We start from the raw sequence: 23,456 nt of genomic DNA, 5'->3' as shown, positions 1-23,456 counted from the left end.
GAAAAGCTTCACCAACAGGGACTAAAATAAAACATTCTTTAGAACAATGACAGAAAAAAAAATCATTGGCTGCCGGTGGAATGGTGGAAGAAACATAAGTGCAATGAGAATTACCAAAACTCTAACAGCCCTAATAATGCCATCAGCTTTGACAACAAGGGCGATGGGCGTATTATAAGAAGAGATGGTGGTTTTGATAATGCCGGAGAAAAGTCAAGAGACGAGCAGTGGAATCTCACCTTACTGCTTGATAAAACCAAGAATGAGTAACTTCAAAGAAGCACTATAGGGGGTCAGTGGAAGCCCAAACAGTGAAGTCTGGGGGAAGGGACAAAAACATTCATGCACAGACCCTGATAATGAAAGCAAAGAACAGATTAGCTTTGCTCTGCACAAGAAAGAAAACCTTTAAAACGGAATTTTTTCTTTTTCTTGTTTCTCTTTTTTTTTTTTATGATCCAGCACAGAACACAAAGAAAGCAGCCATAGAAAAAAACGCACAAAATTAGTCAGGATCAAAAGGAAGACAAGAAATAGTGCTTGTGTACAAACTACAAGGGAAAGATCTTAGACTGATTCAAACAGCGCTTTCAATTCATTCCACATAACAGCATGTCCTACCTCAGTAGTAAACATTGGTGACACAGAAAGATGGGAGCTGAAGGAAAAAATGTCATACATACACACAGCCGTACAAGTCTCATTTGTCTAGGAGTAAGTGCCTTTATGACTCATTACAAAAGCCAATATAACAATGCAAAAATATTCGCTTATCTTACCTTATAAGCGAGGTACAGTAATAAGAGACAATAAAATCTTATACTCTATAAAAGTTTTTAACCTTACAAATGACAGAGTGGGCAGGGGGGTTCTATAAATAATTTCATTCTTTCCGAAAGAATGGCAGCTGCTTATATATATGAGGGGCGCTTACCGAAAGTACCCCGAGATTTTTCCCAAAAAAACTCCATAATAGAACCCAAAGCTTGAACTTAAAATAAAGGGTTGGGTACAGGTCACCACTACCCAGTGAGTATTAAAGAACAGAAAAAATTCAGAAATACTCACAAAATACCGGTGATATCATCTGCCCATCGCGGACAAGCCCCCAACTGAAAAGGATTCAGGTCCCAATTCCTGCCCCATACTTTCTTTTTCTCTGTCATATGTAAGTCAGGTACCTGGGGACACATCTTAAAGACCAGAAATCGTCTTCCAAAACATGTCCGTCTTTTATTATGAGTTTCACATCTTTTATACGAATCAGGTTTGTCAGCATGTGACGGCATGTGACGTAAATACAAACCATATATGGAAAGTCACATGAAACTTTAAACACATCAGCATTTTTCCTAGCTAGAGATTGAAGTCCACAGAGGGTCAGAAAAAGCCTTAACCAGCAGAGCTTCTAATCTAAATCTGTCTGTAAATACGGCTTAACAAAACAATTGAATTCACTTCACATTATCTCTGTTTAAACATTACCTGTCCTTGTACCATCTTCAAAGAAGGGAAAGATAAACAGGGCCTACCTTTGCATCTTTAAACAACATATGCCTAAGGACACTTACTAAAGTTCTGATACGTGTCCCTTCAATGAGGATACCGGAGAAGCTTTAAAACCACAGGTCTTGGTGGTTTAGATGGTATAGGAGGGCCAGAGGGAACACGGTGTGCTCTCCCTATCTCTAGAGCAGGTGAAAATTGGATGTTTAGGAGGGATGGGAGGAGAGATTGCAGGTATGCAATGATATCTTTCCCCTCAGCAGATTCTGGTAAGCCTATAATTCGTACATTACTGCGTCTCATTCGATTAGACATGTTGTCCAAATCTCTCTGTATGAGATCCATTTTGTGCAGACCACGTTGCATGGTTAGGAGCTGGGCATCATGGGCGGTCAGGCGTTCTTCCGATAGGTCCAGGCGGGCTTCTAGTTGTTTAAATTGCAGGATGATTGTACTAAGCTCCGCTTTTATGTCCGCAGTCGCGGCTAAATTCTCATGCATGAGCCCTTGTAAGATTTGCAGGTCGTGAGACAGGGATGCGTCAGCCACGAGGAGTTTGGATGAGGCCTTGTCCGGGGACGGAAGCTCATGTTTAGAACGCTTTGACGCGTTCGGAGCGGCATGGGGGCCAGACGCAGCCGATACGTCCGGCTTAGTAGATTTAGTAGCCATTGAGGGGGTTTTAGCGAAAATTTGCTGACCTGAGTGGAACAGTTAGAGGCGCCGGATGCCGTTTTTAAAAGTCAGGCTGGAGCGAGTGAACGAGTCAAGCAGCCATCTTGTAGCCGGTCATGTGACCACCCTCCTGCAGTTTTTTCTTTAACTACTGAATTCAGTTGCCAACTGTCTAAGATGTGTTGAGACTAGTATCAATATGTGAAAACTTAAGTTGAGAGAGTGACATGGGGAAAAAGTTTTTGTCTCTTTCTCTGTCCTGTCCCCGCAGGCTCTGTCTTTCCCTGCCCTATGGGCTCTGACTCGGTCCCTGTGTTATTCTCTAAAGACATTGCCTGATGTAGTGTCATCAGTTGCCACCAGAACATTTGGGGCAAAAACACAGGTGTTTAATCCATACAAAAAAATCAAGAGCATATAGAAGTCACTCCATCCTCCCAAATGTGTTCTACACATGTTTTTTTATAGAGCCTGCCCGAGGATATCTGACACCCAGGAGAACCTTCAGCTACCACCAAGGGGTAGCTCAGGACTTTCCACTGATCTACATATCCCCTTCCTTTTCTTGCCTCCCCTCTCCTTTGCAAAGTGTCCAGCACTTCTCGTTTTCCCCTGCTCCTAGGTTTTCAATATCTCTTGTTCTCTCCTTCTCCCTGTCCCCCTCCCCTTTAAGTGTTCAAGGGCTTCTTTCTCCTAATCCAGGGGTAGGGAACTCCGGTCCTCGAGAGCCGTATTCCAGCCGGGTTTTCAGGATTTCCCCAATGAATATGCATTGAAAGCAGTGCATGCAAATAGATCTCATGCATATTCATTGGGGAAATCCTGAAAACCCGACTGGAATACGGCTCTCGAGGACCAGAGTTCCCTACCCCTGTCCTAATCCCTTGCTAATCTACTCTCGCTCCTACACAGTGCATAGAGACTCAAGGCCCCATGATGGAAACAAAGAGCCTTTTATAGACTCACTGACTGCCACTCCTGAAATTGTGCTGCCCTAGGATCTCTGAGAAAGAGGGAGGGATTGCCTAGTGGGTTACAGATCCAGAGAAAGCATCTAAATTTTGTATGAGGGTAAAAGGGAATGGATTACTCCAGAGTCGTAAGGATATACTGTGTTAGATAATGTTGGTGGCTGTGTTGAATGGCCTCCCAGTGGAGGTAGTAGAGACAAGGATGGTGTCTGAATTTGAGAAAACAAGGGACAAAATGCAGAGGATCTCTCCAAGAGAGGTAGAGAGCTTTATGGGAATGGAGATTGTAGGATTCCCATGGGGATGGATGAAGTTGCCACAGGATTCCCATGGGATCGTGGTAAAAATTTCTGACTCCAGAATGGGAATGCACTGATAGAGGCAATTGTAGCACCTGAATGGGACTTGGAATGCCCAGAGAAGCAGTTGAAACACTGTTTGAATAGTGAATACCATCCCCCAAAACATGGGAGGCTGTAGGGGTTGGGAAGAAATGGAGGGCTGCAAGCAAGTAAATAGTAATGACTCCTGTGGGTATTGGTAGGGATGGAAGATATTGATTGTAGATATGGGTTAGATTCCATTAGGGATGGGTGAAATTTCAGTCCCCCTGCAACTCTCTAGAGAGAGGGAGGGACTGCATAGTGGATTTACAGATCCAAAGAAGGCATCTCAATTTTGGACATTGTCTTTCTTCTAGCACAGGGGTGCCCAAAAGGTCAATCGCGATCGACCAGTCGATCACAAAGGCAATGCGAGTCAATCATGGAGTCCATCCCGGGCTCTGTGATAGACTCGCATTGCTTTTGCGTTCTCCCTGTTCCCTGATGCCACAACAGGCCAGCAGTGACTACAGAAGCGCTGGGCAAGCCAGCCTCCCCCCCCAGACGTCAAAGGAGAGGAAGTTCCAGGCCAGCCAATTGCTGCCTGGCTGGCCCGAACTTCATCTCCGATGTGAGAATTGACATTGGGAGGAAGGCTGCTGGCCTGTTGCAGCGTCGGGAAACAGGGAGAACTCGGCGGCAATGGCAGCGATGGTTTGGGGGTCTGTTCCCAGATGTCAGTAGTGGCCTGTTTCCAGATGTTGGCAGTGGCTTGGGGGCCTTTTTCCAGACGACAGCCCCAGTGGTGGCTTGGGGAGAAAGAAAGGGGAGACAGAAAGAAAGGGAGGCAGAACGGGTAGACAGACAGGGAGACAGAAAGACACAGAGAGACAGAAAGAATGAAAGGGGGGGCATGGAGACAGAAAGAAAGGGGGCAGGGAGACAGAAAGAAAGGAAGGAAAAGGAATGGAGTGTGTTGGGTGGCAGGGGGCAGGCAGGGAGAGAGGAAGAAAAAGTTGGACTCATGGAAGGACAGAGATGTTGGTTGGTGAATGGAATGAGGTCTGGAGGAGACGAAGCATGCAGGAGGCAGAAAGGAGGGAAGAAATATTGCATGCACAGTCAGAAGAAGAAAGTGCAACAAGAGACTCATGAAATCACCAGACAACAAAGGTAGGAAAAATGATTTTATTTTAAATTTAGTGATCAAAATGTGTCCATTTTGAGAATTTATATCTACTGTCTATATTTTGCACTATGGCCCCCTTTTACTAAACCGTAGTAGCGGATTTTAGCACAGGGAGCCTATGAGTGTCAAGAGCAGCGTGGAGCATTCAGCGCAGCTCCCTGCCCTAAAAACTGCTATCACGGTTTAATAAAAAGGGAGGGGGTATATTTGTCTATTTTTGTATAGTTGTTACTGAAGTGACATTGCATATTTTAAAGTCATTTGCCTTGACCTCTTTGAAAAAAAAACACCCCTGAATATAAATGATAATTAACATTTTCTCTGTGTACAGTGTTCTTTGTGTTTCTAAAAATTTTATTGTTGGTAGATCATTTTGACTTAGTCATTTTAAAAGTAGCTCATAAGCCAAAAAAGTGTGGGCACCCCTGTTCTAGCAGGTCAAAAAGCTGACTCGCAGGTTTATTTTTAAAAGATTTTCAATAGTAGATTTTTAATAGCTCAGTGAGCTAAAGAGGGTAATACTACAAAGTAATCCTCCTTGGTACCTATTTTTCTTTATAGAATGCTAGCATAATAGGTCAAACATGTTCCTATACTTTAGATACAGTCACTCACAGCAGTAATGGAGCTATGTAAAGGCTCTTCAAGTTTCAAGTTTATTCAGTTTTTGATGAATCGCCTATTACAGATTCTAGGCGATGTACATATTACAATTTAAATAGAAGAAACTTACAAAAATAATTCAAATTACAATTTACAAAATTAAAAGAACAGTCACATGAGGTTAAGGAATGGGGGTAAAAGTTACAATAATTGGGTAAGTTAAAAAAAAAGGAAAGAACAATGGGAAGGGAGCACCATGTAAGAAAAAGAAATTTCAAAATAATTAAGAAAAATCGTAGGCATCTTTAAATAAATAGGTCTTTAAATGTGATTTGAATTTAACAATATCTGGTTCGGATCGAATATACTGTGGTAAAGTATTCCACCATTGAGGGCCCATTACTGTAAAGATATCCAGTCTTCTGGTCCCAATAATTTTTAATGAGGGTACGGAAAGTAAATTTTGTTCTGATGATCGCAGTGAGCGTTTTGGCTTATAAGGAATTAATAGTTTAGATATGAATTGGGGTTCATTAGATGCTAATGTTTTAAAGATAAGAAACATTAATTTAAACATGATCCTATGACCTATAGGTAACCAGTGTGCGTCCTTCAAGAGAGGGGAAACATGGTCAAACTTTTTTGCATTATAAATTAATTTCACAGCTGTATTCTGGATGATTTGTAGTCTCCTTTTCTCCTTATTGGTAATATTTAAAAATAATGCGTTACAATAGTCGATTTTTGATATTATAAAGGAATGTATTAATATTTTCAATGATGATGTGGTAAGGAATTTAGAAATTGACCTAATTTGTCGAAGTTTATAGAAACAATTTTTAACTACAAGGGAAATATGATCATGGTATGATAGATTCGCGTCAATCAGTATACCAAGGATTTTAACAGAGGGGACCAAATTAATTTGAATGCTATTAAGATAAAAAGGTTTAATGAGTGTTATTTCTTTCTTCCAAGTAAACAGAATAGATTTTGTTTTGTTTATATTTAATGCAAGTTTATTAGTATCTAACCAGTTTTGGATTTGTTCTAATTTTTGATTTATTGCTGAAATTTCTGAGTTATTTTCGGGATCCAAGGGATGTATAAGTTGTATATCGTCTGCATAGGAAAATGGTATAAAGCCTAAGGCCTGACAAATTTCTAATAACGGAGATAGAAAGATGTTGAATAATAAAGGAGACAAGATAGAACCCTGTGGTATACCAAAAGATGTAGTGAATGAATTCGAATTTACATTATTAAATCTGACTGTAGAAGTTCGGTTTGTAAGATAAGATTTGAACCATTGTAGTACTTGTTCGTTTATTCCTTTTTCCTCAAGTCTGAATAAAAGTAAATCGTGATCTATGGTGTCGAAGGCAGCCGAAATGTCAAGGGAGAAAAGAATAACAGATCTGTGGTGATCTAGAAAGTATTGAATATTGGAAGTCAGTCCTATTAATGAGTATTCAGTGTTATGAAATTTTCTAAAACCAGTTTGATTCGGATGTAGTGCGTTTGTTTTCTCTATGAAGTCGGATAGTTGATTGAATATCAGCTTTTCTGTTAATTTTGCTATGAATGGTATATTAGTGATTGGGCGAAAATTTGATACTTCATTTATACTAATTTTGTGATCTTTGACGATAGGAGTAATGGATGCCTTTTTCCAGTGGGATGGGACAGTAGATGTAAGCAGACTATTCTGAATAAGTGATTGTATAAATGGACCAAAATGAGAAAAATATTTTTTTAGATAGAATGGAGGTATTATGTCGAATTGGGAACTTTTTAAATTCATTTGCGGAAATAAGGATTGAATTTCTTGAAGAGACGGAATTTTGAAATTAGAACATTTTGATGTTGGAATTAATGCAGTAGAAGAATCTAGGTTATTTAAGGTAGAGGGTGTAGATTGAGTGAATGAGTTTCTGATTTTATTTATTTTTTGAACAAATGCATCTGCTAGATCTTGAGCTGTTAGAGTAGAATTTTGCATAGAGTTATTTATATTATTTTTTGGATCCATAGATTTTAAGATTTTATATAGTATCGACGTGTTTTTTGCTTTTTCAATTTTTTTAGAGTAATATAATTTTTTGACTGTTTATTTTTGTTTTGTAGAATGAAACCTTATCTCTATATAATTGAAGATTCTCTGTTGTTTTATTCTTTCTCCATTTTCTTTCGAGGGAACGCACTTGTTGTTTAATTAATTTTAATTCTGAGTTGTACCAGGGATTATTGGTACGGCGCAAGGAGAGAGGTTTGATTGTTGACGGGGAAAATTTATCAAGAAGGTTTAACAAAGTTGTATTCCATGCCGACATCTGAGTTTCAATGGTACCAGATTGTGTTGTTAAAATTTCTGGATCGAGGAAAGACGTTATATCTATATTTTCTAGCTTATCAAAATCTCTAGTGGATATAGTTTTAGTTTTAGTTGGTGAGAAGAGGTTAGTATTATTTGCAAAGTTAAAAATAAATGTTATAAAATGATGATCCGACCAAGGAACAGGTACGACTGAAAGATCTGTAAGATTAGATTGTTGAGCTTGTGGTAATAGTAACATATCTAGTGTGTGATTGGCTATATGCGTAGGAATTGATATTTGTGGATGCATCTGAAGGGGCATTAAAATGTTAAGTAGGTCCTTTGTGTTAGGGTTGTCTAAATCATCAAAATGTACATTAAAATCACCTAATATAAACGGAATAGTAGTTGCGGACGAAAAATCAAATATAATATCCTGAAGTTGTGTCAATTTATTTGAATCTACTGGAGGTGGAACATATAATAGTAGAAAATGGGTCTTATCATTTATATTACTCTTCTTAAACTCTACCCACTTTGAATGCCTGCAAGACACCAAAAAAGGAATCTCCATGACACTCGATCAAATGTGTTTTTGGCATCAAAACTGATGAATAGTGAGAGGGTTCCATCTTTATAAGCTCTGTCCAATGTTTCAAGAATGCATCTCACAGGCTAGTCTTTCTCACTATCCAGTCTTCAATTTCCCTCTTTTTACAAGTTTACTTATAGTTTGCTCCCTCTTTCCCTTACCCCATCTCTCCTATTTCACTTCTTTTTATTCCCTAGTCTTTCACTAAATCTATCTTCTTCACCCATCCAGCATCGGTCCTTCTCTTCTCCCCACTTCCTTCCTTCTAGTATTTGCCACCTCTCCTCTCCCCCCACCCCAAATCCCAGCAGCTGCTGGTTCTCCAGACTTAGTAGTAGCAGTGGCAAACCAAAATACACCCATTGCAGGACCCATGGCTTCTGGTTGCCCTAGAACAAGAGTGAAAGGGATGAGACTTGATATACTGCTTTTTCTGTGTGGTTAAAATCAAAGCGGTTTACATATTTTAGACAGGCACTTATTTTGTACCTGGGACAATGAAGTGGTTAGTGACTTGCTCAGAGTGACAAGGAACTGCAGTAGGAATTGAACTCACAACCTCAGGGTGCTGAGTCAGCTGCTCTAACCGCTATGCCACTCCTCCACTCAAAGAAGTGATATTGGAGGGGGTGGGACTGGCAGTTTTGAGTTTACACAGCGTGGCCCCACGATGGCTGTATTTTGTTTTGCCGCTGCTACTGCTAGTCTGAAAAAGCTGCAACAGTAGTAGGAGGTAGGTGGGACATGTCCTAGTGCACCTGCTGAATGAAAGGCCTAAATTGCTGCACAGCTGCGCAGTTTAGAAGGAACAATCTTCAGGTTATGTGATGGTTAACCACTTCAGGCAGGTTTGTTCTAACTTGTGGCTGTTGTTTCCAAACTAGCTGAAAATGTTGCCCAACAATGGCAGGTCAGTCGAGAGGAGCAGGACCAGTATGCAGTTCAGTCGCAGAACAGGACGGAGAGTGCTCAGAAAGCTGGCTACTTTGACAAAGAGATTGTGTCTGTGTCTGTTCCCTCCAGAAAAGGTTTGTGCTGGTCCAGACAAGCTTGCTTAATGCAAAAGGCAATCATGTCAAAATATAACAAACCATGGCAAGGAGTGTGTTTAAGAGGATTACTAGCCAGCCCTCCTCTTATAATTCCACTGCTTTTCTAAAAGTCCTTTTCATGGCATGTTTAAAAGAAAAGAAAAAAAAAAATTGTGTTTCTGAAAGTAATTCTGTAAATTAGAAGACTTCATTGATCTAAGTTGGGATTTGTCTTCCATGTGTAGAAAATGAAACCTAAAAAAACAAAATTCAGGAATCAAAATGGTAAAATCTAAATGGAAGTAGAAGAACAGTGTATAAAACAAGTGCTATTTTAAATAGAGGAAAGAGGCCACTATTGTTTTCTAAAGAGATAGTTGAAAAGGTAAAGAAATAGAGTTTGCTTTCATAAGCTACAAGACAAAACGTGACAAGGCGTCAGACAATATTAGGAAGAAAGGTTGCAGGCATTTTATAAAGTTCTGCGGGTGACTATTAGAATTAATGGGAGTTATACGGACTTCTTTCCTATTGCCCGTGGAACACGACAGGATGGCCTCTTATCCCCCCTCTTATTTGCTCTTTTGATGGAGCCACTAGCTATTCGCATACGGGAGCATTTAGATTTGCGGGGGATTTGGGTCAGTGACCTGGAGCATCGTATAGCCTTGTTTGCTGATGATGTTTTACTGTATGTGTGGGATCCAGAGGTCTCCCTACCTATGAGCTTTTTTCTGAGTTTAGGGGGGGGGCCTGGGTTCACTGTGAATATGGATAAATCCTAGATGTTAGGGTCACCTTGGATGAGGATGATGTTCGCCAGTTATATGCTTGGTATCCCTTCAGGTGGGCTTCGGGGGCTGGTAGATACTTGGGGATTCATTTATCTAGTGGTTTATCTCAATTGTATGATTTGAATTATGGTAAAATTGTTCAACAGATTCGGGGAGATCTTCAACGGTGGCATGGGTTGTGGTTGTGTTGGTGGAGCAGAATAGCTGTTATAAAAATGAATATTCTGCCCTGTTTACTTTTTCTGTTCCAAACTTTACCGATTCCTGTCCCTTCGTCAGTATTGAAACAATTGCATGCCTTGTTTTTACATTTATTTGGCAGGGGAGATCTCAGCGTCTTTCTTGGCATAGTTTGTGGTCTGCCCGGTCGAGTGGGGGAAGAGCTCTGCCCAATTTGTTTTGGTATTTTAGGGCGGCACAGCTGCGGCTTTTGTTGGATTGGGAGATAGCTGAAACTAAAATAGCTGTACATATAGAGCAACATTTTGTAGGACTTCATCGATTGAAATTTTGTCTTTGGTCGCCCTCCCCTGAGCGTATCTCATTGGAGGGTCAGATGAATCCATTTTTGAAACATCTCTTACAGTTGTGGTGTGAGATGCGACGGCAATGGGGAGAGGGGTTGGTCCCCTCTACTTTGGGTTCTATACGAGATGAATCACAGTTTCCTGTGGGTTGGGAGAGTTGCACTTTTGAGCGTTGGGCACAATCTGGTTTATCTACTTTTAGGAATGTTCTGCATAGGGGGGTCCTGATGTCCTTTGAGGCTTTTCAGACAAGTTGTGCTCTTCCTCAATGGGACTTTTTGGCCTACTCGCAAATCCGCCATTTTATCAATTCTCGGGGTTGGGATAAGGGGTCCCAGCAATCTTCTGAACATCTAGAACAGTTGTGGGTCACACTTCGGGGTTTACCTAAACTGATCTCAGTTCTTTACCAACACTTTAGAGGTTCTACTCCTTATCACCCTACATATCAAAGGGCTTGGGAACTAGATCTGGGGTGTCATTTTATAGATAAGGAGTGGTCCCAGATGTGTCTTGAAGTATGTAAGGCCTTCTCATGTGTACTTATTCAGGAAAATGCTTACAAGGTGTTTACTAGGTAGTATTTTACTCCTATGCACTTCTACAAGATATATCCTAGGGCTTATGCTACCTGTTGGAGATGTGGGGTGGGATCTGGTACATTTCTGCATATTTGGTGGGAGTGCATGGTCTTGAAACCTTTTTGGAAACAGGTGGTGGGATGTATGTCTCAACTGCTGCAAATTCTTCTACCCTTTACCCTGCAGGGCTGTTTGTTGAGCCTTTATAATGTGTGCTTACATACATAAGAACATAAGAATTGCCACTGCTGGGTCAGACCAGTGGTCCATCATGCCCAGCAGTTCGTTCACGCGGCGGCCCTCTGGTCAAAGACCAGCGCCCTAACAGAGACTAGCCCTACCAGCGTACGTTCTTGTTCAGCAGGATCTTGTCTAACTTTATCTTGAATCTCTGGAGGGTGTTTTTCCCTATAACAGACTCTGGAAGAGCGTTCCAGTTTTCCACCATTCTCTGGGTGAAGAAGAACTTCCTTACATTTGTACGGAATCTATCCCTTTTCAACATTAGCGAGTGCCCTCTCGTTCTCCCTACCTTGGAGAGGGTGAACAACCTGTCCTTGTCTACTAAGTCTATCCCCTTCAGTACCTTGAATGTTTCGATCATGTCCCCTCTCAATCTCCTCTGTTTGAGGAAGAAGAGGCCCAGTTTCTCTAATCTTTCGCTGTACGGCGGCTCTTCCAACCCTTGAACCATCTTCGTCGCTCTTCTCTGGACCCTCTGGAGTAGTACCGTGTCCTTCTTCATGTATGGCGACCAGTGCTGTACTCAGTACTCCAGGTGAGGGCGCACCATAGCCCGAGACAGCGGCATGATAACCTTCTCCAATCTGTTCATGATTCCCTTCTTTAACATTCCTAGCATTCTGTCTGCACATTGCGCAGACGGCTTCATCGACTTGTCGATCAGAACTCCCAAGTCCCTTTCCTGGGAGGTCTCTCCAAGTACCGCTCCAGACATCCTGTATTTGTGCATGAGATTTTTGCTACTGATATGCATCACTTTACGTTGAACCTCATCTGCCATGTCGATGCCCATTCCTCGAGCCTGATTATGTCATGTTGTAGATCTTTGCAATCCCCCTGCGTCTTCACTACTCTGAATAACTTTGTATCATCCGCAAATTTTATCACCTCGCTCGTCGTACCTATGTCCAGATCGCTTATAAAGATTTTGAAGAGCATGGGTCCAAGCACTGAGCCCTGCGGCACCCCACTGATGACGCTTTTCCAGTCTGAGTATTGTCCATTTACCCCCACTCTCTGTTTCCTATGCAAACTAAGCTTCGTCGATGGGGTCTGGCTGCAACTAAATGCTTGATTGCTAACCATTGGCAACAGGCTGTGCTGCCTACTCTATTGGATTGGACTTTGAAGCTTCAGACTGTGAGCGCAATGGAATTTCCAATTGCAAAGAGTCATGGATATTATGTTTCTCACACCCAGACTTGGTCTCTGATTATGGACAAAGTGCAATCATTGACTTAAGTTTATCAATGGGGGAGGAGGGGGGTTGGGGGGGTTGTACTGTTAGGGTGGCCTCCTGAAGAACCAACAGGGGGTTGCCTATCGGAATGGTCTTGTTCAGTGGGATTGAGGGTGGGGTGCTGTGTGATGTTCAAGATTGGGTATCAGGCATTATTGCTGTTGTGATGGGAGGTACATTTTGTGTACTTTTGGTTGGGAGATTGTTGTATGGCAATATTGCTGTAGTTTGCATTTATGATAGTGCTGGTATCCATTTTTTGCTGTTTTGTACTTCTTTCTTTTTATAAAATTCAATAAAAAATATATTAGGAAGAAAGGTAAGAATGAAGACGAACAGAGAAAAAAAAAATGTAATAAGATAAAATGGAGGGGAGGGGTAAAAACAAGAATTTCAATCGCAGCAAGGGATCTCCCTGCCATGATAAGTTTAACGGCTGCAGCAATCTGTCCCCCCTCGCGAAGACTACCAGCAGTCCCTCCTGCAGAACCCCCCGCCAAACATTGTCGGCAAGAGGGATTCCCAATCCCTCCTGCCGGAACTCCCCCCCCAAAGATTGTTGGCAGGAGGGATCCTCAGTAACTTATAGAATATATATCCAGTTAGGCTAGTCTTCTATACATGAATATAGGTGCCTATATTCCTTTTTAGATTAGGATTCCACCTTGTAGATTTGCCCTGAAAGGGGTCAGAACTGCATTGCATCCTTTTTGTCCCAGAGGGCACATCCCTGTAAAGCAGTGCTGTGGTATAGTCTGCTGCTGGGGATCTGCAAGCTCAGAGGTGGGTAAGTTTGTTCCTCGAGGGCTGCAACTCAGTCAGGTTTTCAGGATTTCTCCACTGAATATGCATGAGATGTATATGCATACAGTGGAGGCATTGCATGCAGGTAGATCTCATGCATATTCATTGGGGAAATCCTGAAAACCTGACTGAGTTGCAGCCCTCGAGGACCAAGGTTACCCACACTGTGCTAGATCTTGTTTTTGTTGGAATTGCAAATATTTAAACCTTAGTATGCTTGTAACATTGTAATTCTGTATGGTGGTTTGATTTTTCTTTTTTTTAATCTGTATATTTTAGAATGTCAAATGTCAAGTATTTGCTAGAAATTTTTCTTTTATGTAGAGTCAGTGCTTCATATGGAAGTGGTTTCATTTTCCTTATAACTTCTGTAGGTCCTATAGAAGTAAGAACAGATGAGTTCCCGCGCCATGGAAGCACATTAGAAGTAATGGCAAAGCTAAAGCCCTATTTCGTGAAGGATGGGACAGGCACAGTCACTGCAGCAAATGCCTCAGGTTTGTGACTTAGACACTGGAGGTGGACTTCAGTAGGCCATACACCAGCCAAGCTCTCACAGCAGCCATGGATTTGTAAACCAGCTTTATGAAACTGGAGACAGAAATCAAACCCATTGAATCCACCCCCGCCCGTCCCCAGAAGTAGTTATTTTATTCAGTTATGCTACTGAATTAGAGGCTCTGGTAGAGACCCATTTGCAAATAAGCAAAGACACTTTATTTATTTATTTTTTTTCAATGCTTTATTCATTTTTAAAAACTTACAATAAGTGTAACAGCATATATAACATTTTAAACTCAAATACAGCACTTAATATTCTGTTAAAATCCACATCAGAAATTATCCCTCCTACCACCTAATCAATAACATTCTTTAAATTCAAGAAAAACTAACATAACCCCATTCCTACATACCTTATTTAATAATCAAACCAAAAAACCCTTCCCCCCCTCCTGGATGTGCATTTTATTAATTGGGAAGAATACATACTTTGTATTCTAATGTAAATGTAATATAAAATGTAAACGTAAAATTTAAATACTCCAGTTGATGAGGACTCTCAAGTTATGTCAGCTGAAGACTTCGCTGAAGGTAGCCAAAATTCCCTTTTACCAAGCTTGGCAGGCAGCAGTAATGTTCCTAAATCACAGATGCTTGATCCTCAGTGGCTCAAGGATGCTGCCAGCAACTACTATGGTTGGTAGAAGAGAGTTCTAGTCACCTTTTGGAGGAGGTCCTCAGCTGGCTGTGCTTGGGGATCCTCACCAGTTACAGCAAAGGTCAGCAAGTACTTCAACATTGGAGAAATAAAAACAGAAAAGCTAAAGGCTTAAATAGCCTGTGCATAGTTAGGTCCTACTCGTGATCAGGGGCCTCCACCAGATTTGGATTCAATCCCCCTAGAGATGAAGCAGCATCTCCTTCTACAGAGGACCCTGACTGGGAGAGTAAAGGCATTGAAATAGAGCTCATTTCATCCCAGTCTTTCTCAGTCTGAACTTCCCTGTCTTGCACAGGGCACTGTTGCTTGGGGAATTGTGGGGGAAGGAACCCCTGGCATCAGCAGGGCCACAATCCCCAAGGGTTCCATGTGGCCCTTATTAATCTTTTAAGGTTCAAACATCATATTGATGAATTCAGGTGGAAACCCCTGACCAGGACATCCAGACAGCCCCTGTGGATGCTCACCAGCTCCTTTGTGGAGTTTTGTGGCCGTGTTACGGTTGTGCTTCACCAGGGATGCACATGCGCTGCTCCCCGGTTCAAATTTGGAATTTTTTCCTGGCACCAGACCAACTGGGTACTAACACACCCTGAGGGATCAGAGGAAGCTAAGTAAAAGAATGCTAATGAAGCTCCCTACAAGAATTTTCATGGGATGGGATTGACTACCCAGTGACATAGTAAGGAGGGGTGGACTGCTCCAGGCACCATATTCGCAGGGGACTTCAGTGTCTCTCCTCTGCTTCCCCTGTGTACCTCTTGAAATGTTTGCCAGTATGAGCAGCATCTTCCAGTTGCTGCTTGCGCCAGCCTCGGCTCCCTTCTGATATCATTTTCTGGCGGCGAAACCAGGATGTGACATCAGAAGGGAGCCACAGCCGGTGCAAGATGCTGCTTACATCGGCAAACATTTCAAGAGTTACATGGGATGTGGGAGTGCTCAAACAGTGGGGAAGAATGGGGGAAGCACCTGACGTGGCGATGCATGGTGCCACCACCCAGAGCACCAGCCTCCCTCACTATGCTACTGTGACCACCCATAGGTTCAGGAAAAGTTCTTGCCTCATTGATTTATTTTTTCATATATCAGTCAATAAATTCTTTTTTTTTAACCTTTGGAGATTTTATTTCCATCAAGTTGGTTCCAGTTTCTCTTTTATCTGCTCTCCTGTCTTGCTGTATAACATTTATATACAATGAGAAACATTTATGTACCTTTCTGCCCCATTTTCTTGGCTGCATTTCTTGGTATTTGAGGATACTCTCCACTCAGTTTATTGAATTTGCTTGGAATGGACACCTCAATAATTCAATGCTGGTATTTTTCTCTTTTCAGCCTCTGTTCAAATCCTTAAGTGTTCATTCAATCTCAAACAAATCAGTCTGGCTATTCTTATACACAGGCCGGATTAAAAAGAATGTTGCCTTTACGTATTACATCTTATGAATTTCAGAAAGAAGCTCTCTTTGGCAAACTGTAGATACTTTAGCGAGTGTTAGCAATAAATTTGAGAGACTGAGATCATTCTCCTCATAACCTGACTTGATTTGAGGTTCCTTACTGTTATGTTATGTGCAAAACTAACTAATTTGGAGGCATTATCCTCACTGTTCTATATCAGCTACGTTGATCTTGCACTGTGTGAGAGACACACAGGCGGTGGGCTAATCCTGGTAAATGCTTGCAGTGCCAGAATTATAACAGTAAAAAATCCCAAACAAATGTTCCCCTACAGATTGGCAAATAAAATAAATCCCAGAATAACTTATTCATACCATAATATAAAGGGTTTATGGTGATCAGAGATTATGATAATTCAAGCCTCTGATGTGTAATAAAATTTAATATCCCTCCAAATCTTACAACAGCTCTTAGCGGTTTACCTAATAATAAAATACTGTACAAGTAAATAAAATAAAAAGGAAAGCCATAAAAAGGATAGGACAGCACACAGAAGATATAGTCATAAAACATCACACACACACACAAAAAAATTCAATCATATAACCTAAAAGCCATTCTTTCTTAGTATTTGAGGAATTTCTAAAAGCTGCTCAATCAATGAATATGAGCAACAGAGAGAGTTCGCACCAAAAGCTAACTGAAAAAATGGGTCTTTAATAATGTCTTAAAAGCCTTAAAATTTACTTCAGACTGAATATGACTTGGAAGATGATTCCAAAGATTAGTTGCTATGTAAAAAAAATGCTTTGACGGGTGGTTTCCCACCTAGTTCAACTCACTACTGGGAGAACTAATCTATTGTCCAGGAGTGTAAGGAATGGTCAATGAATTCAGATAAGCAGGTACCATAGTATGAAATGATTTATGGGTGAGCACTAATATTTTGAATTGAATTCTATAAGTGACTGGTAACCAATGATAATGTCTATAAAGGGGAGTTACATGATCAAATTTATTTTTGAATCTCAATAACCTAATAGCCGCATTCTGTAATATCTGTAATGATAATGCCAACTGGTTGTAATCATAGGTCCTTTGCATAATACACCAACTGGTCAATGCACTACAAAAATGTCTGTATCTACAAAAAGAACAAAAACATTACTTAACTTTCATTCTAATGAGACCCTAAAGACTGAGTCACAGACATAAATCACATTTTGAGCAGTCCTTTGCATCAGGGTAATATGATTATGAAACTCAAAATATCCTAGGTTAATGTATCTTGTACAATGAATATATAAAATCAGCAAAATGTAGTTGTGATTGTTCCACTGAGGTAAAAATACAAAATGGTGCCCAGCTTTTTTTTTTTATACAGACTTTCACTGATAACCCAATCTGGAGGGTGCAAATTCTTCATTAGCTAATTATCAAAGGGATAGCCATTGTATCCTTTTATTCAAACCCTCTGGTTGGAGAGTCTTTAGCCTGTGAATCCTTTTTTCTTCCTGCCGATTTAAAATCTTCATATGATGCCACTTTCAGGGAGAAGGTTTAACTACATTGATTATCTTCTACTAAATAAGCCACCGTCCACCAGCGACTTACCTGAGGGGAAGTTTTAGCCTCTGTTCAAATCCTTCTGTGCTCATTCAATTGCAAACAAATCAATCTGGCTGTTCTTATATACAGGTATACGTATATATATATATATACTTTAGCCTGGTGGGCTAAAAATAAGTTTCTGCTCAAGGACAAGCAGAGAAGTCTTAGGTTGAGTTCCTGATTCAGGTCTCCTGCTCCCTGGGCAAACCGGAGCTGAAGATTCAGTGAAGGTGGGATTTTAAAGCCCCTGCGCAGAGATAATCAGTTACTTTTCAATGACGACAGCTAGTGGTTAAGGTTATGGAAGGATCCCTAGTGCATGGCCCCTGAAAAAGGTTACTGTATTAATTGGACTAAAGAGAGATGAGAAGAGATATAAAACAAAAATAAAAAATCCCCATTTAGCTGCAAACAAAGGTTTTTGAGCCAAGACGTCAACAGAACAGGAAGAAAAAAACCTCCTAATCTTCAAAGTAATATCTGTCAAAAAATATCGCTTTTATGCTGCTTTTTTTAGGTATCAATGATGGTGCTGCTGCTGTTCTTCTCATGAAGAAGTCTGAAGCCAGTCATCGAGGCCTTGCTCCATTGGCACAGGTTATATCCTGGGCTCAAGTAGGCATCAATCCTTCCATAATGGGAGTGGGACCTATCTCAGCAATAAAGAAAGCGGTATGCAATTTATGAGATGGTTATAGCTTATACTATTCAAAGATATGATAGCAGGACTGTCCTTTGGTCTCCATTTCCTACATCAGGCTCATACATTTATTGTCAGTATGATTAGTGGATGCTGATCTGTGGAAATAATGACTCTTACAGTGTCAGAAGTGGTACCGAGGCTGATAAAAATGCAAAGATCTCACCTTCTGGATTTGCTCTCCAGAAGCTTTTGGGGCAGTTCTATAAAGGGTGTTAAAAATTAAGCACCCAAAATCTAGCTGCTAAGCTAGTATTCTATAACAGCAAATTTGTGCATCTAATCTGTTAAAGAATACTAGTGTACCTTGTAAGTCAGCATTTAGGCAATTAAATTTAGGTGCCACATTTGTTTGCTTTGTGGCAGGTGTAAATGCAGCAGTTACATGCTTAACTGACATTCTGTTGCAAAGACAAATGATTTTATACTGAAGCTGTTGTCCTCCTTTAGTCACAAAATTTTCAGAAGGCAGTCATATCTTTCAACTCCTCCCCTTCACCAGTGGAGAATTACTACCTCTTCAGTTTTTCCTTCTGCAGGTAAACTGAGGTTTGTTCTGATCTGCTCTGTTTCATTTTATTATTTTCGGGTATTTTTGTCTGTCAGTTCTCTCTTTCTGCATGGCTTTGGTGCATGGGTCCCTTTCTTGGGGTTACTTCGCTGGGGGAAAGGACGTGGACCCACGAGGGCAGGCTGCTGTTCACAGGCCAATCTCTTATAGTACTGTAGAGCCAGCCTGCTTTGTAATCCATCAAAGCTCAGGGCCTGTTCCCCTGGGAGCTTGCTCACCTGCTGATTTATCAGAGGCTTGAGCGCAGGCTGTGGGGTCCCTGTGTAACTACCTTTTGGGTAGCTGACTGCGTTGAATAGATCTCCGAGGGTGAGAGTCTTCGGTCAGAGAGGATTCAAAGATCATCCTTCACTCATGCTTAGACTACTACAACATTCTTCTCTCAAGCCTCCCACTAATCCGTTCAAAATGCTGCTGCACGACTCTTATTCCATGAGAGCTACTATTCTCACATTACCCCTCTCCTCAAGTCACTTTATTTGCTCCCCATCTGTTTCCGAATACAGTTCAAACTCTTCTTATTGAATTACAAGTGCATTCACTCTGTAGCCCCCCAAATATCTCTCCTCATTTATCTCCACTTATGCCCCCCCCCGTGAACTCCGTTTGTCAGTAAGTCTGTCTTATCTGTACCCTTCTCCACTGCCAACTCCAGACTCCATCCCTTCTTTCTTGCCACAACGTACCCCTGGAACAGGATGCCTGAATCAATACGTCACGCTCTGTCTCTAGCAGTATTCAAATCCAAGCTAAAAGCCCAGTTTTTTTTAAGCTTCTTTCAACTCTTAATTCCCACTCACTGCTGTCAGATACCTAAGAGGTGATAGGCTCTGGAGTAATCTGAGGAAATACTTTTTTACAGAAAGGGTGGTAGGTGCGTGGAACAGTCTCCCGGAAGAGGTGGTGGAAACAAGAGACTGTGTCTGAATTCAAGAGGGCCTGGGATAAGCTTGTGGAATCTCTTGAGAGAGAGAAAGAGATATTGGTTACTGTGGATAGGCAGACTAGATGGGCCATTTGGCCTTTATCTGCCGTCATGTTTCTAGCCAGTTAGGTTTTCAGAATAGCCACAGTAAATGTACATGAGAGAGATTTGCATGCACTGCCTTCATTGTAAGCAAATCTCTCACACATATTCATTGGCTAGGTGTGTCCTGAGGACTGGATTGAGAACCCCTGTTCTAGATGCTTCTGATTGTCAATTAGCCATGGTCTGAGATAACGTGCTGGGCTTGATGGACCTGTGATCTGATCTACTACTACACATCTTATATTCTAGGTTGAGAAAGCAAGATGGACCCTGGATGAGGTTGATTTGTTTGAAATTAATGAAGCTTTTGCAGCCCAGTCTTTGGCAGTGATAAAAGAGTTGGGATTAAACTCTGAGAAGGTAAGAGATGAGCTTTGATATCTCAAGTATTGAAAAACTGGAGTGGCCTAATGTTTAGAGCAGCTGCCTCAACCCTGAGGTTGTGAGTTTGATTCCCAAAGCAGCTCCTTATTATTCTGGGCAAATCACTTACTTCATTGTCCCACATAAACTGCTTTGATTGTGGAAACCACACAGAAAAAGTGATATATCAAGTCCCATACCCTTTAATATCTTTATTTTGCATTTATTATGTTCTTTCATAACCTAGTTGATTAGTACAAACTAAAAAACAATGCAGCATATTCTCCCTCTCCCCAACTTCTGAAGCTTCAAAACACACATTAAAAAAAAAACCCTACTCAGCCTCATCTCATTACAGATAAATCAGAGACTTCAACTGGAGGAAATACCAATCACAAACTGAAGAAGCATGAGTTGTTCTTGAAAAAGGCAATATTTAAATTATGTAATCATTTAATAGATACGTCATGTTGTCTGTTTAACCTCAGCAGCCTATTTTCAGTATATAATCTTTGGAAAAAGAAAAGGTTCTCTTAGTAGCTCTGTTTTATTTTATCAGCATTAGAGATAATTTTTTAAACCAATTTCTATGCAAAGTCTATGGCGTGTTGGAAAAAGTGTCTAGTTTAATGCAGATAAAATAACTAAAAAATGCAGCAAGAAGCTTATAATTTTCTGATTTAGCTCCACCTGGGGGTAAAGTCCACACCTTTTTTATTAATCCATTTATAGTGTGGACAGCTGTCAAAGAATAAGTTGTGTTAGTAAATAGCCTTGAAAAGGCTGGTGTTAGTAAGACTAAAGGGTCCTTATACTACAGTGCACTAATAGATTTAGCACATATTAATGAATTAGTGTGGTTTAAGTGCCATGTAGCCTATAGCTATACAGTATGCTATGTGGCTCTTAGTGCACGCTAAGGGCTCCTTTTACTAAGCCGCGTTAGGGCATTAACGTGCAGAATAGCATGTGCTAAATTGCCACATGCGCTAGACGCTAACACCAGCATTGAGCTGGCATTAGTTCTAGCTGCATAGCGCGGGTTTAGTGGGCGCTAAAATGATGCGTGCGCTAAAAACGCTAACTCAGCTTAGTAAAAGGAGCCCTAAGGGCTAGATTTAAAAAAAAATGGTAAAATACTGACGGGCTGCTATCGCAGCCATTATAGTAGTGACTGTAAAAAAGCAAGATATTCTCCAAAAAACGCTCATGCAAATGAGGTTGGGGGAGAGTAGCGAACACTCGCTAAATTTGCATGTGTCCATTGCTGATTAGAGTGATGGGCACATGCGCAGAATAAACAACCACCTCCCCCCAAAAAAACCCCAACAGTGGGAGAGTTGCCCAATGTCTCCCGCTGCCAAACAACATTCTCTAACTCCTCTTGGCAGTGGAAGAGATGCTCAGCTGACCCTCCTCCAGCTCTCCTTGGCAGCGGGAAAGTTGCCCAAGTTCTCCCGCCGCCACGCAATCCCCTCCCCATGCCTCCAATGACCCCCCTTACCTTATTTTCCCCCCTTACCTTATTTTCAGATGGCTAGCTAGAGGGATGCCTACTCCCTCCTGCCAGCTGGCCTGCCTCTTCAAAATGGCAGGCCTTCCCCTCCTTGGTGCATCCCAGGTCTCTCATTTGTTTTATAACCAAGCTGAATATCCTGTAGCCTCCTTTTCTATACTTCCCACTCTTAAGTATTTATCTCAGAGAAGGTGGGAGCTAGAAGGTTTGAGCATGTGCAGATGCTCAAGGCCTCGCACCAGCCCAGTGTAGAACAGCAGTGTCAGCCTCTTTCAGCACTGGTACATGTATGATAAATAAAGTGTTGGTCAAGGGGGGAGGAGGTGGAAAGGAGCCTGTTCATCTTGGGTGCAGGAGGAGAGCAGTGCTGGTAGCCTTGGGGAGTTAGAGTGGAGGACAACAGCACCGGTGGTCCTTGGGGGTTGGAGTGGAAGGTAGCAGCACTAGGAGGGTTTAGTGGAGGATAGTGCTGGTGGTCCAAGGGGAAGGGGGGATTGGAGTAGAATGTAGCAGCGGTGGGTAGGAGGGGTGCTTGAGTGGAGGGTAGCACCGAGGGTGGGAGGAGTTTAAAGAGAAAAAAAAAAAAAAGTCCAAATCTCCAATGTCCATTTTCACAGAACATAATGTGGCTGTTATGCTTTGCATACCTGTATTGCATACTTCTGTTACACAAGGCATATGAGTCCTGAGAAGTGGGTTAAGTTCCTCCAATCATGAGTTGTTGTAGAAGGAATCCCACAATTTTTCTTCAGCTCAGCCTCCTATCATCAGTGGGCTGTTCTGCCTCTCTTCAGTTTTTTTTTCTTTCTGCAAGCGAGTTAGAAGGCTCTTTCTGATCTGCTGTGAGAAGTTTTATTATTTTCGGGTTATTTATCTGATTTTGTGGCTTGTGCTTGAGGTCCCCCAGTGGCCATGGGGCAGCTCTGCCCGGGAGAGGATACAGACCCTCTGACAAGCTGTCTGCTGCAGGCAGGGCAATTATAAAGGAACCTGTCTAGCTAGCTTGCACTAACATTTAAGGAGCTCAGGGATCGTTTCCCTGGGAGCAATGCTCGCCTCTGATTATTAGGCACTTGAGCACAGGTTGTTTGGCCCTATAGTGGTCTGGGAGGACTTTGATGGGTACTGGCTGTGTTTTTCCTCCCATTGCTGTGCACAGATCCTTAGGGATTTGAGGTCTCAGTCCGCCTTCGACCTGACTGGCAGCCTGAAGTGTCCTGGAATGAGGATTTACTTGTTTGAGGCAAGGGTCTTCTCCACTATCCAGCTGCAGTGAGAGCTGAAGCAGGAAAATTGGGGTGGTGGTGGTGGGCGTCCCCAGATGACGCTTCCTTTTGGTCTAGCAACAGCATTGTGCACATTCACCAGTGTGATTGTTGTGGTAGCGGTGCATCTACACAAGATGGGAATACAGTTGCATCCATAGATGATTGGTTGATCAGAGCCTCATCCAAGTCATGGGGAGAAAAGGCAGTGGTGGAAGTGGCCCAACTGCTGCAGGATCTGGGTTGGATAGTAAACATCCAGAAGTGCCATTTAGTACTTTCACAATCCCTAGAGCAGATGTGTCAAACTCTGGCCCAGTCATAAAATTTGGCCCGCGAGACAATTTGCACTTTACAATAATGCTGGCCCGCCAGAAG

The 23,456-nt window shown here is 41.7% G+C and overlaps 1 protein-coding gene across 2 annotated transcripts in view; it reads left to right on the top strand.

Moving 5' to 3' along the window:
- ACAT2 (acetyl-CoA acetyltransferase 2) overlaps positions 1–23,456 on the top strand; it is a 71,119-nt gene that overhangs the window by 32,103 nt on the left and 15,560 nt on the right. For both annotated transcript variants that reach the window (XR_004538914.1, XM_033939261.1), the window contains exons 5-8: positions 9,061–9,204; positions 13,771–13,893; positions 18,151–18,305; positions 20,184–20,294. Coding sequence is in view for 1 of the 2 variants with exons in the window: in XM_033939261.1 (XP_033795152.1) it covers positions 9,061–9,204; positions 13,771–13,893; positions 18,151–18,305; positions 20,184–20,294 (533 nt within the window). In the remaining variant the exon portion in view is untranslated. The remainder of the gene's footprint in view (positions 1–9,060; positions 9,205–13,770; positions 13,894–18,150; positions 18,306–20,183; positions 20,295–23,456) is intronic.

This window comes from Geotrypetes seraphini, chromosome 3 (genome assembly GCF_902459505.1).
Source record: "Geotrypetes seraphini chromosome 3, aGeoSer1.1, whole genome shotgun sequence".
NCBI classification, from domain to species: domain Eukaryota; kingdom Metazoa; phylum Chordata; class Amphibia; order Gymnophiona; family Dermophiidae; genus Geotrypetes; species Geotrypetes seraphini.
The sequence above is the reverse complement of the archived record's forward strand: the minus strand, read 5'-3'. Positions and strand labels throughout refer to the sequence as shown.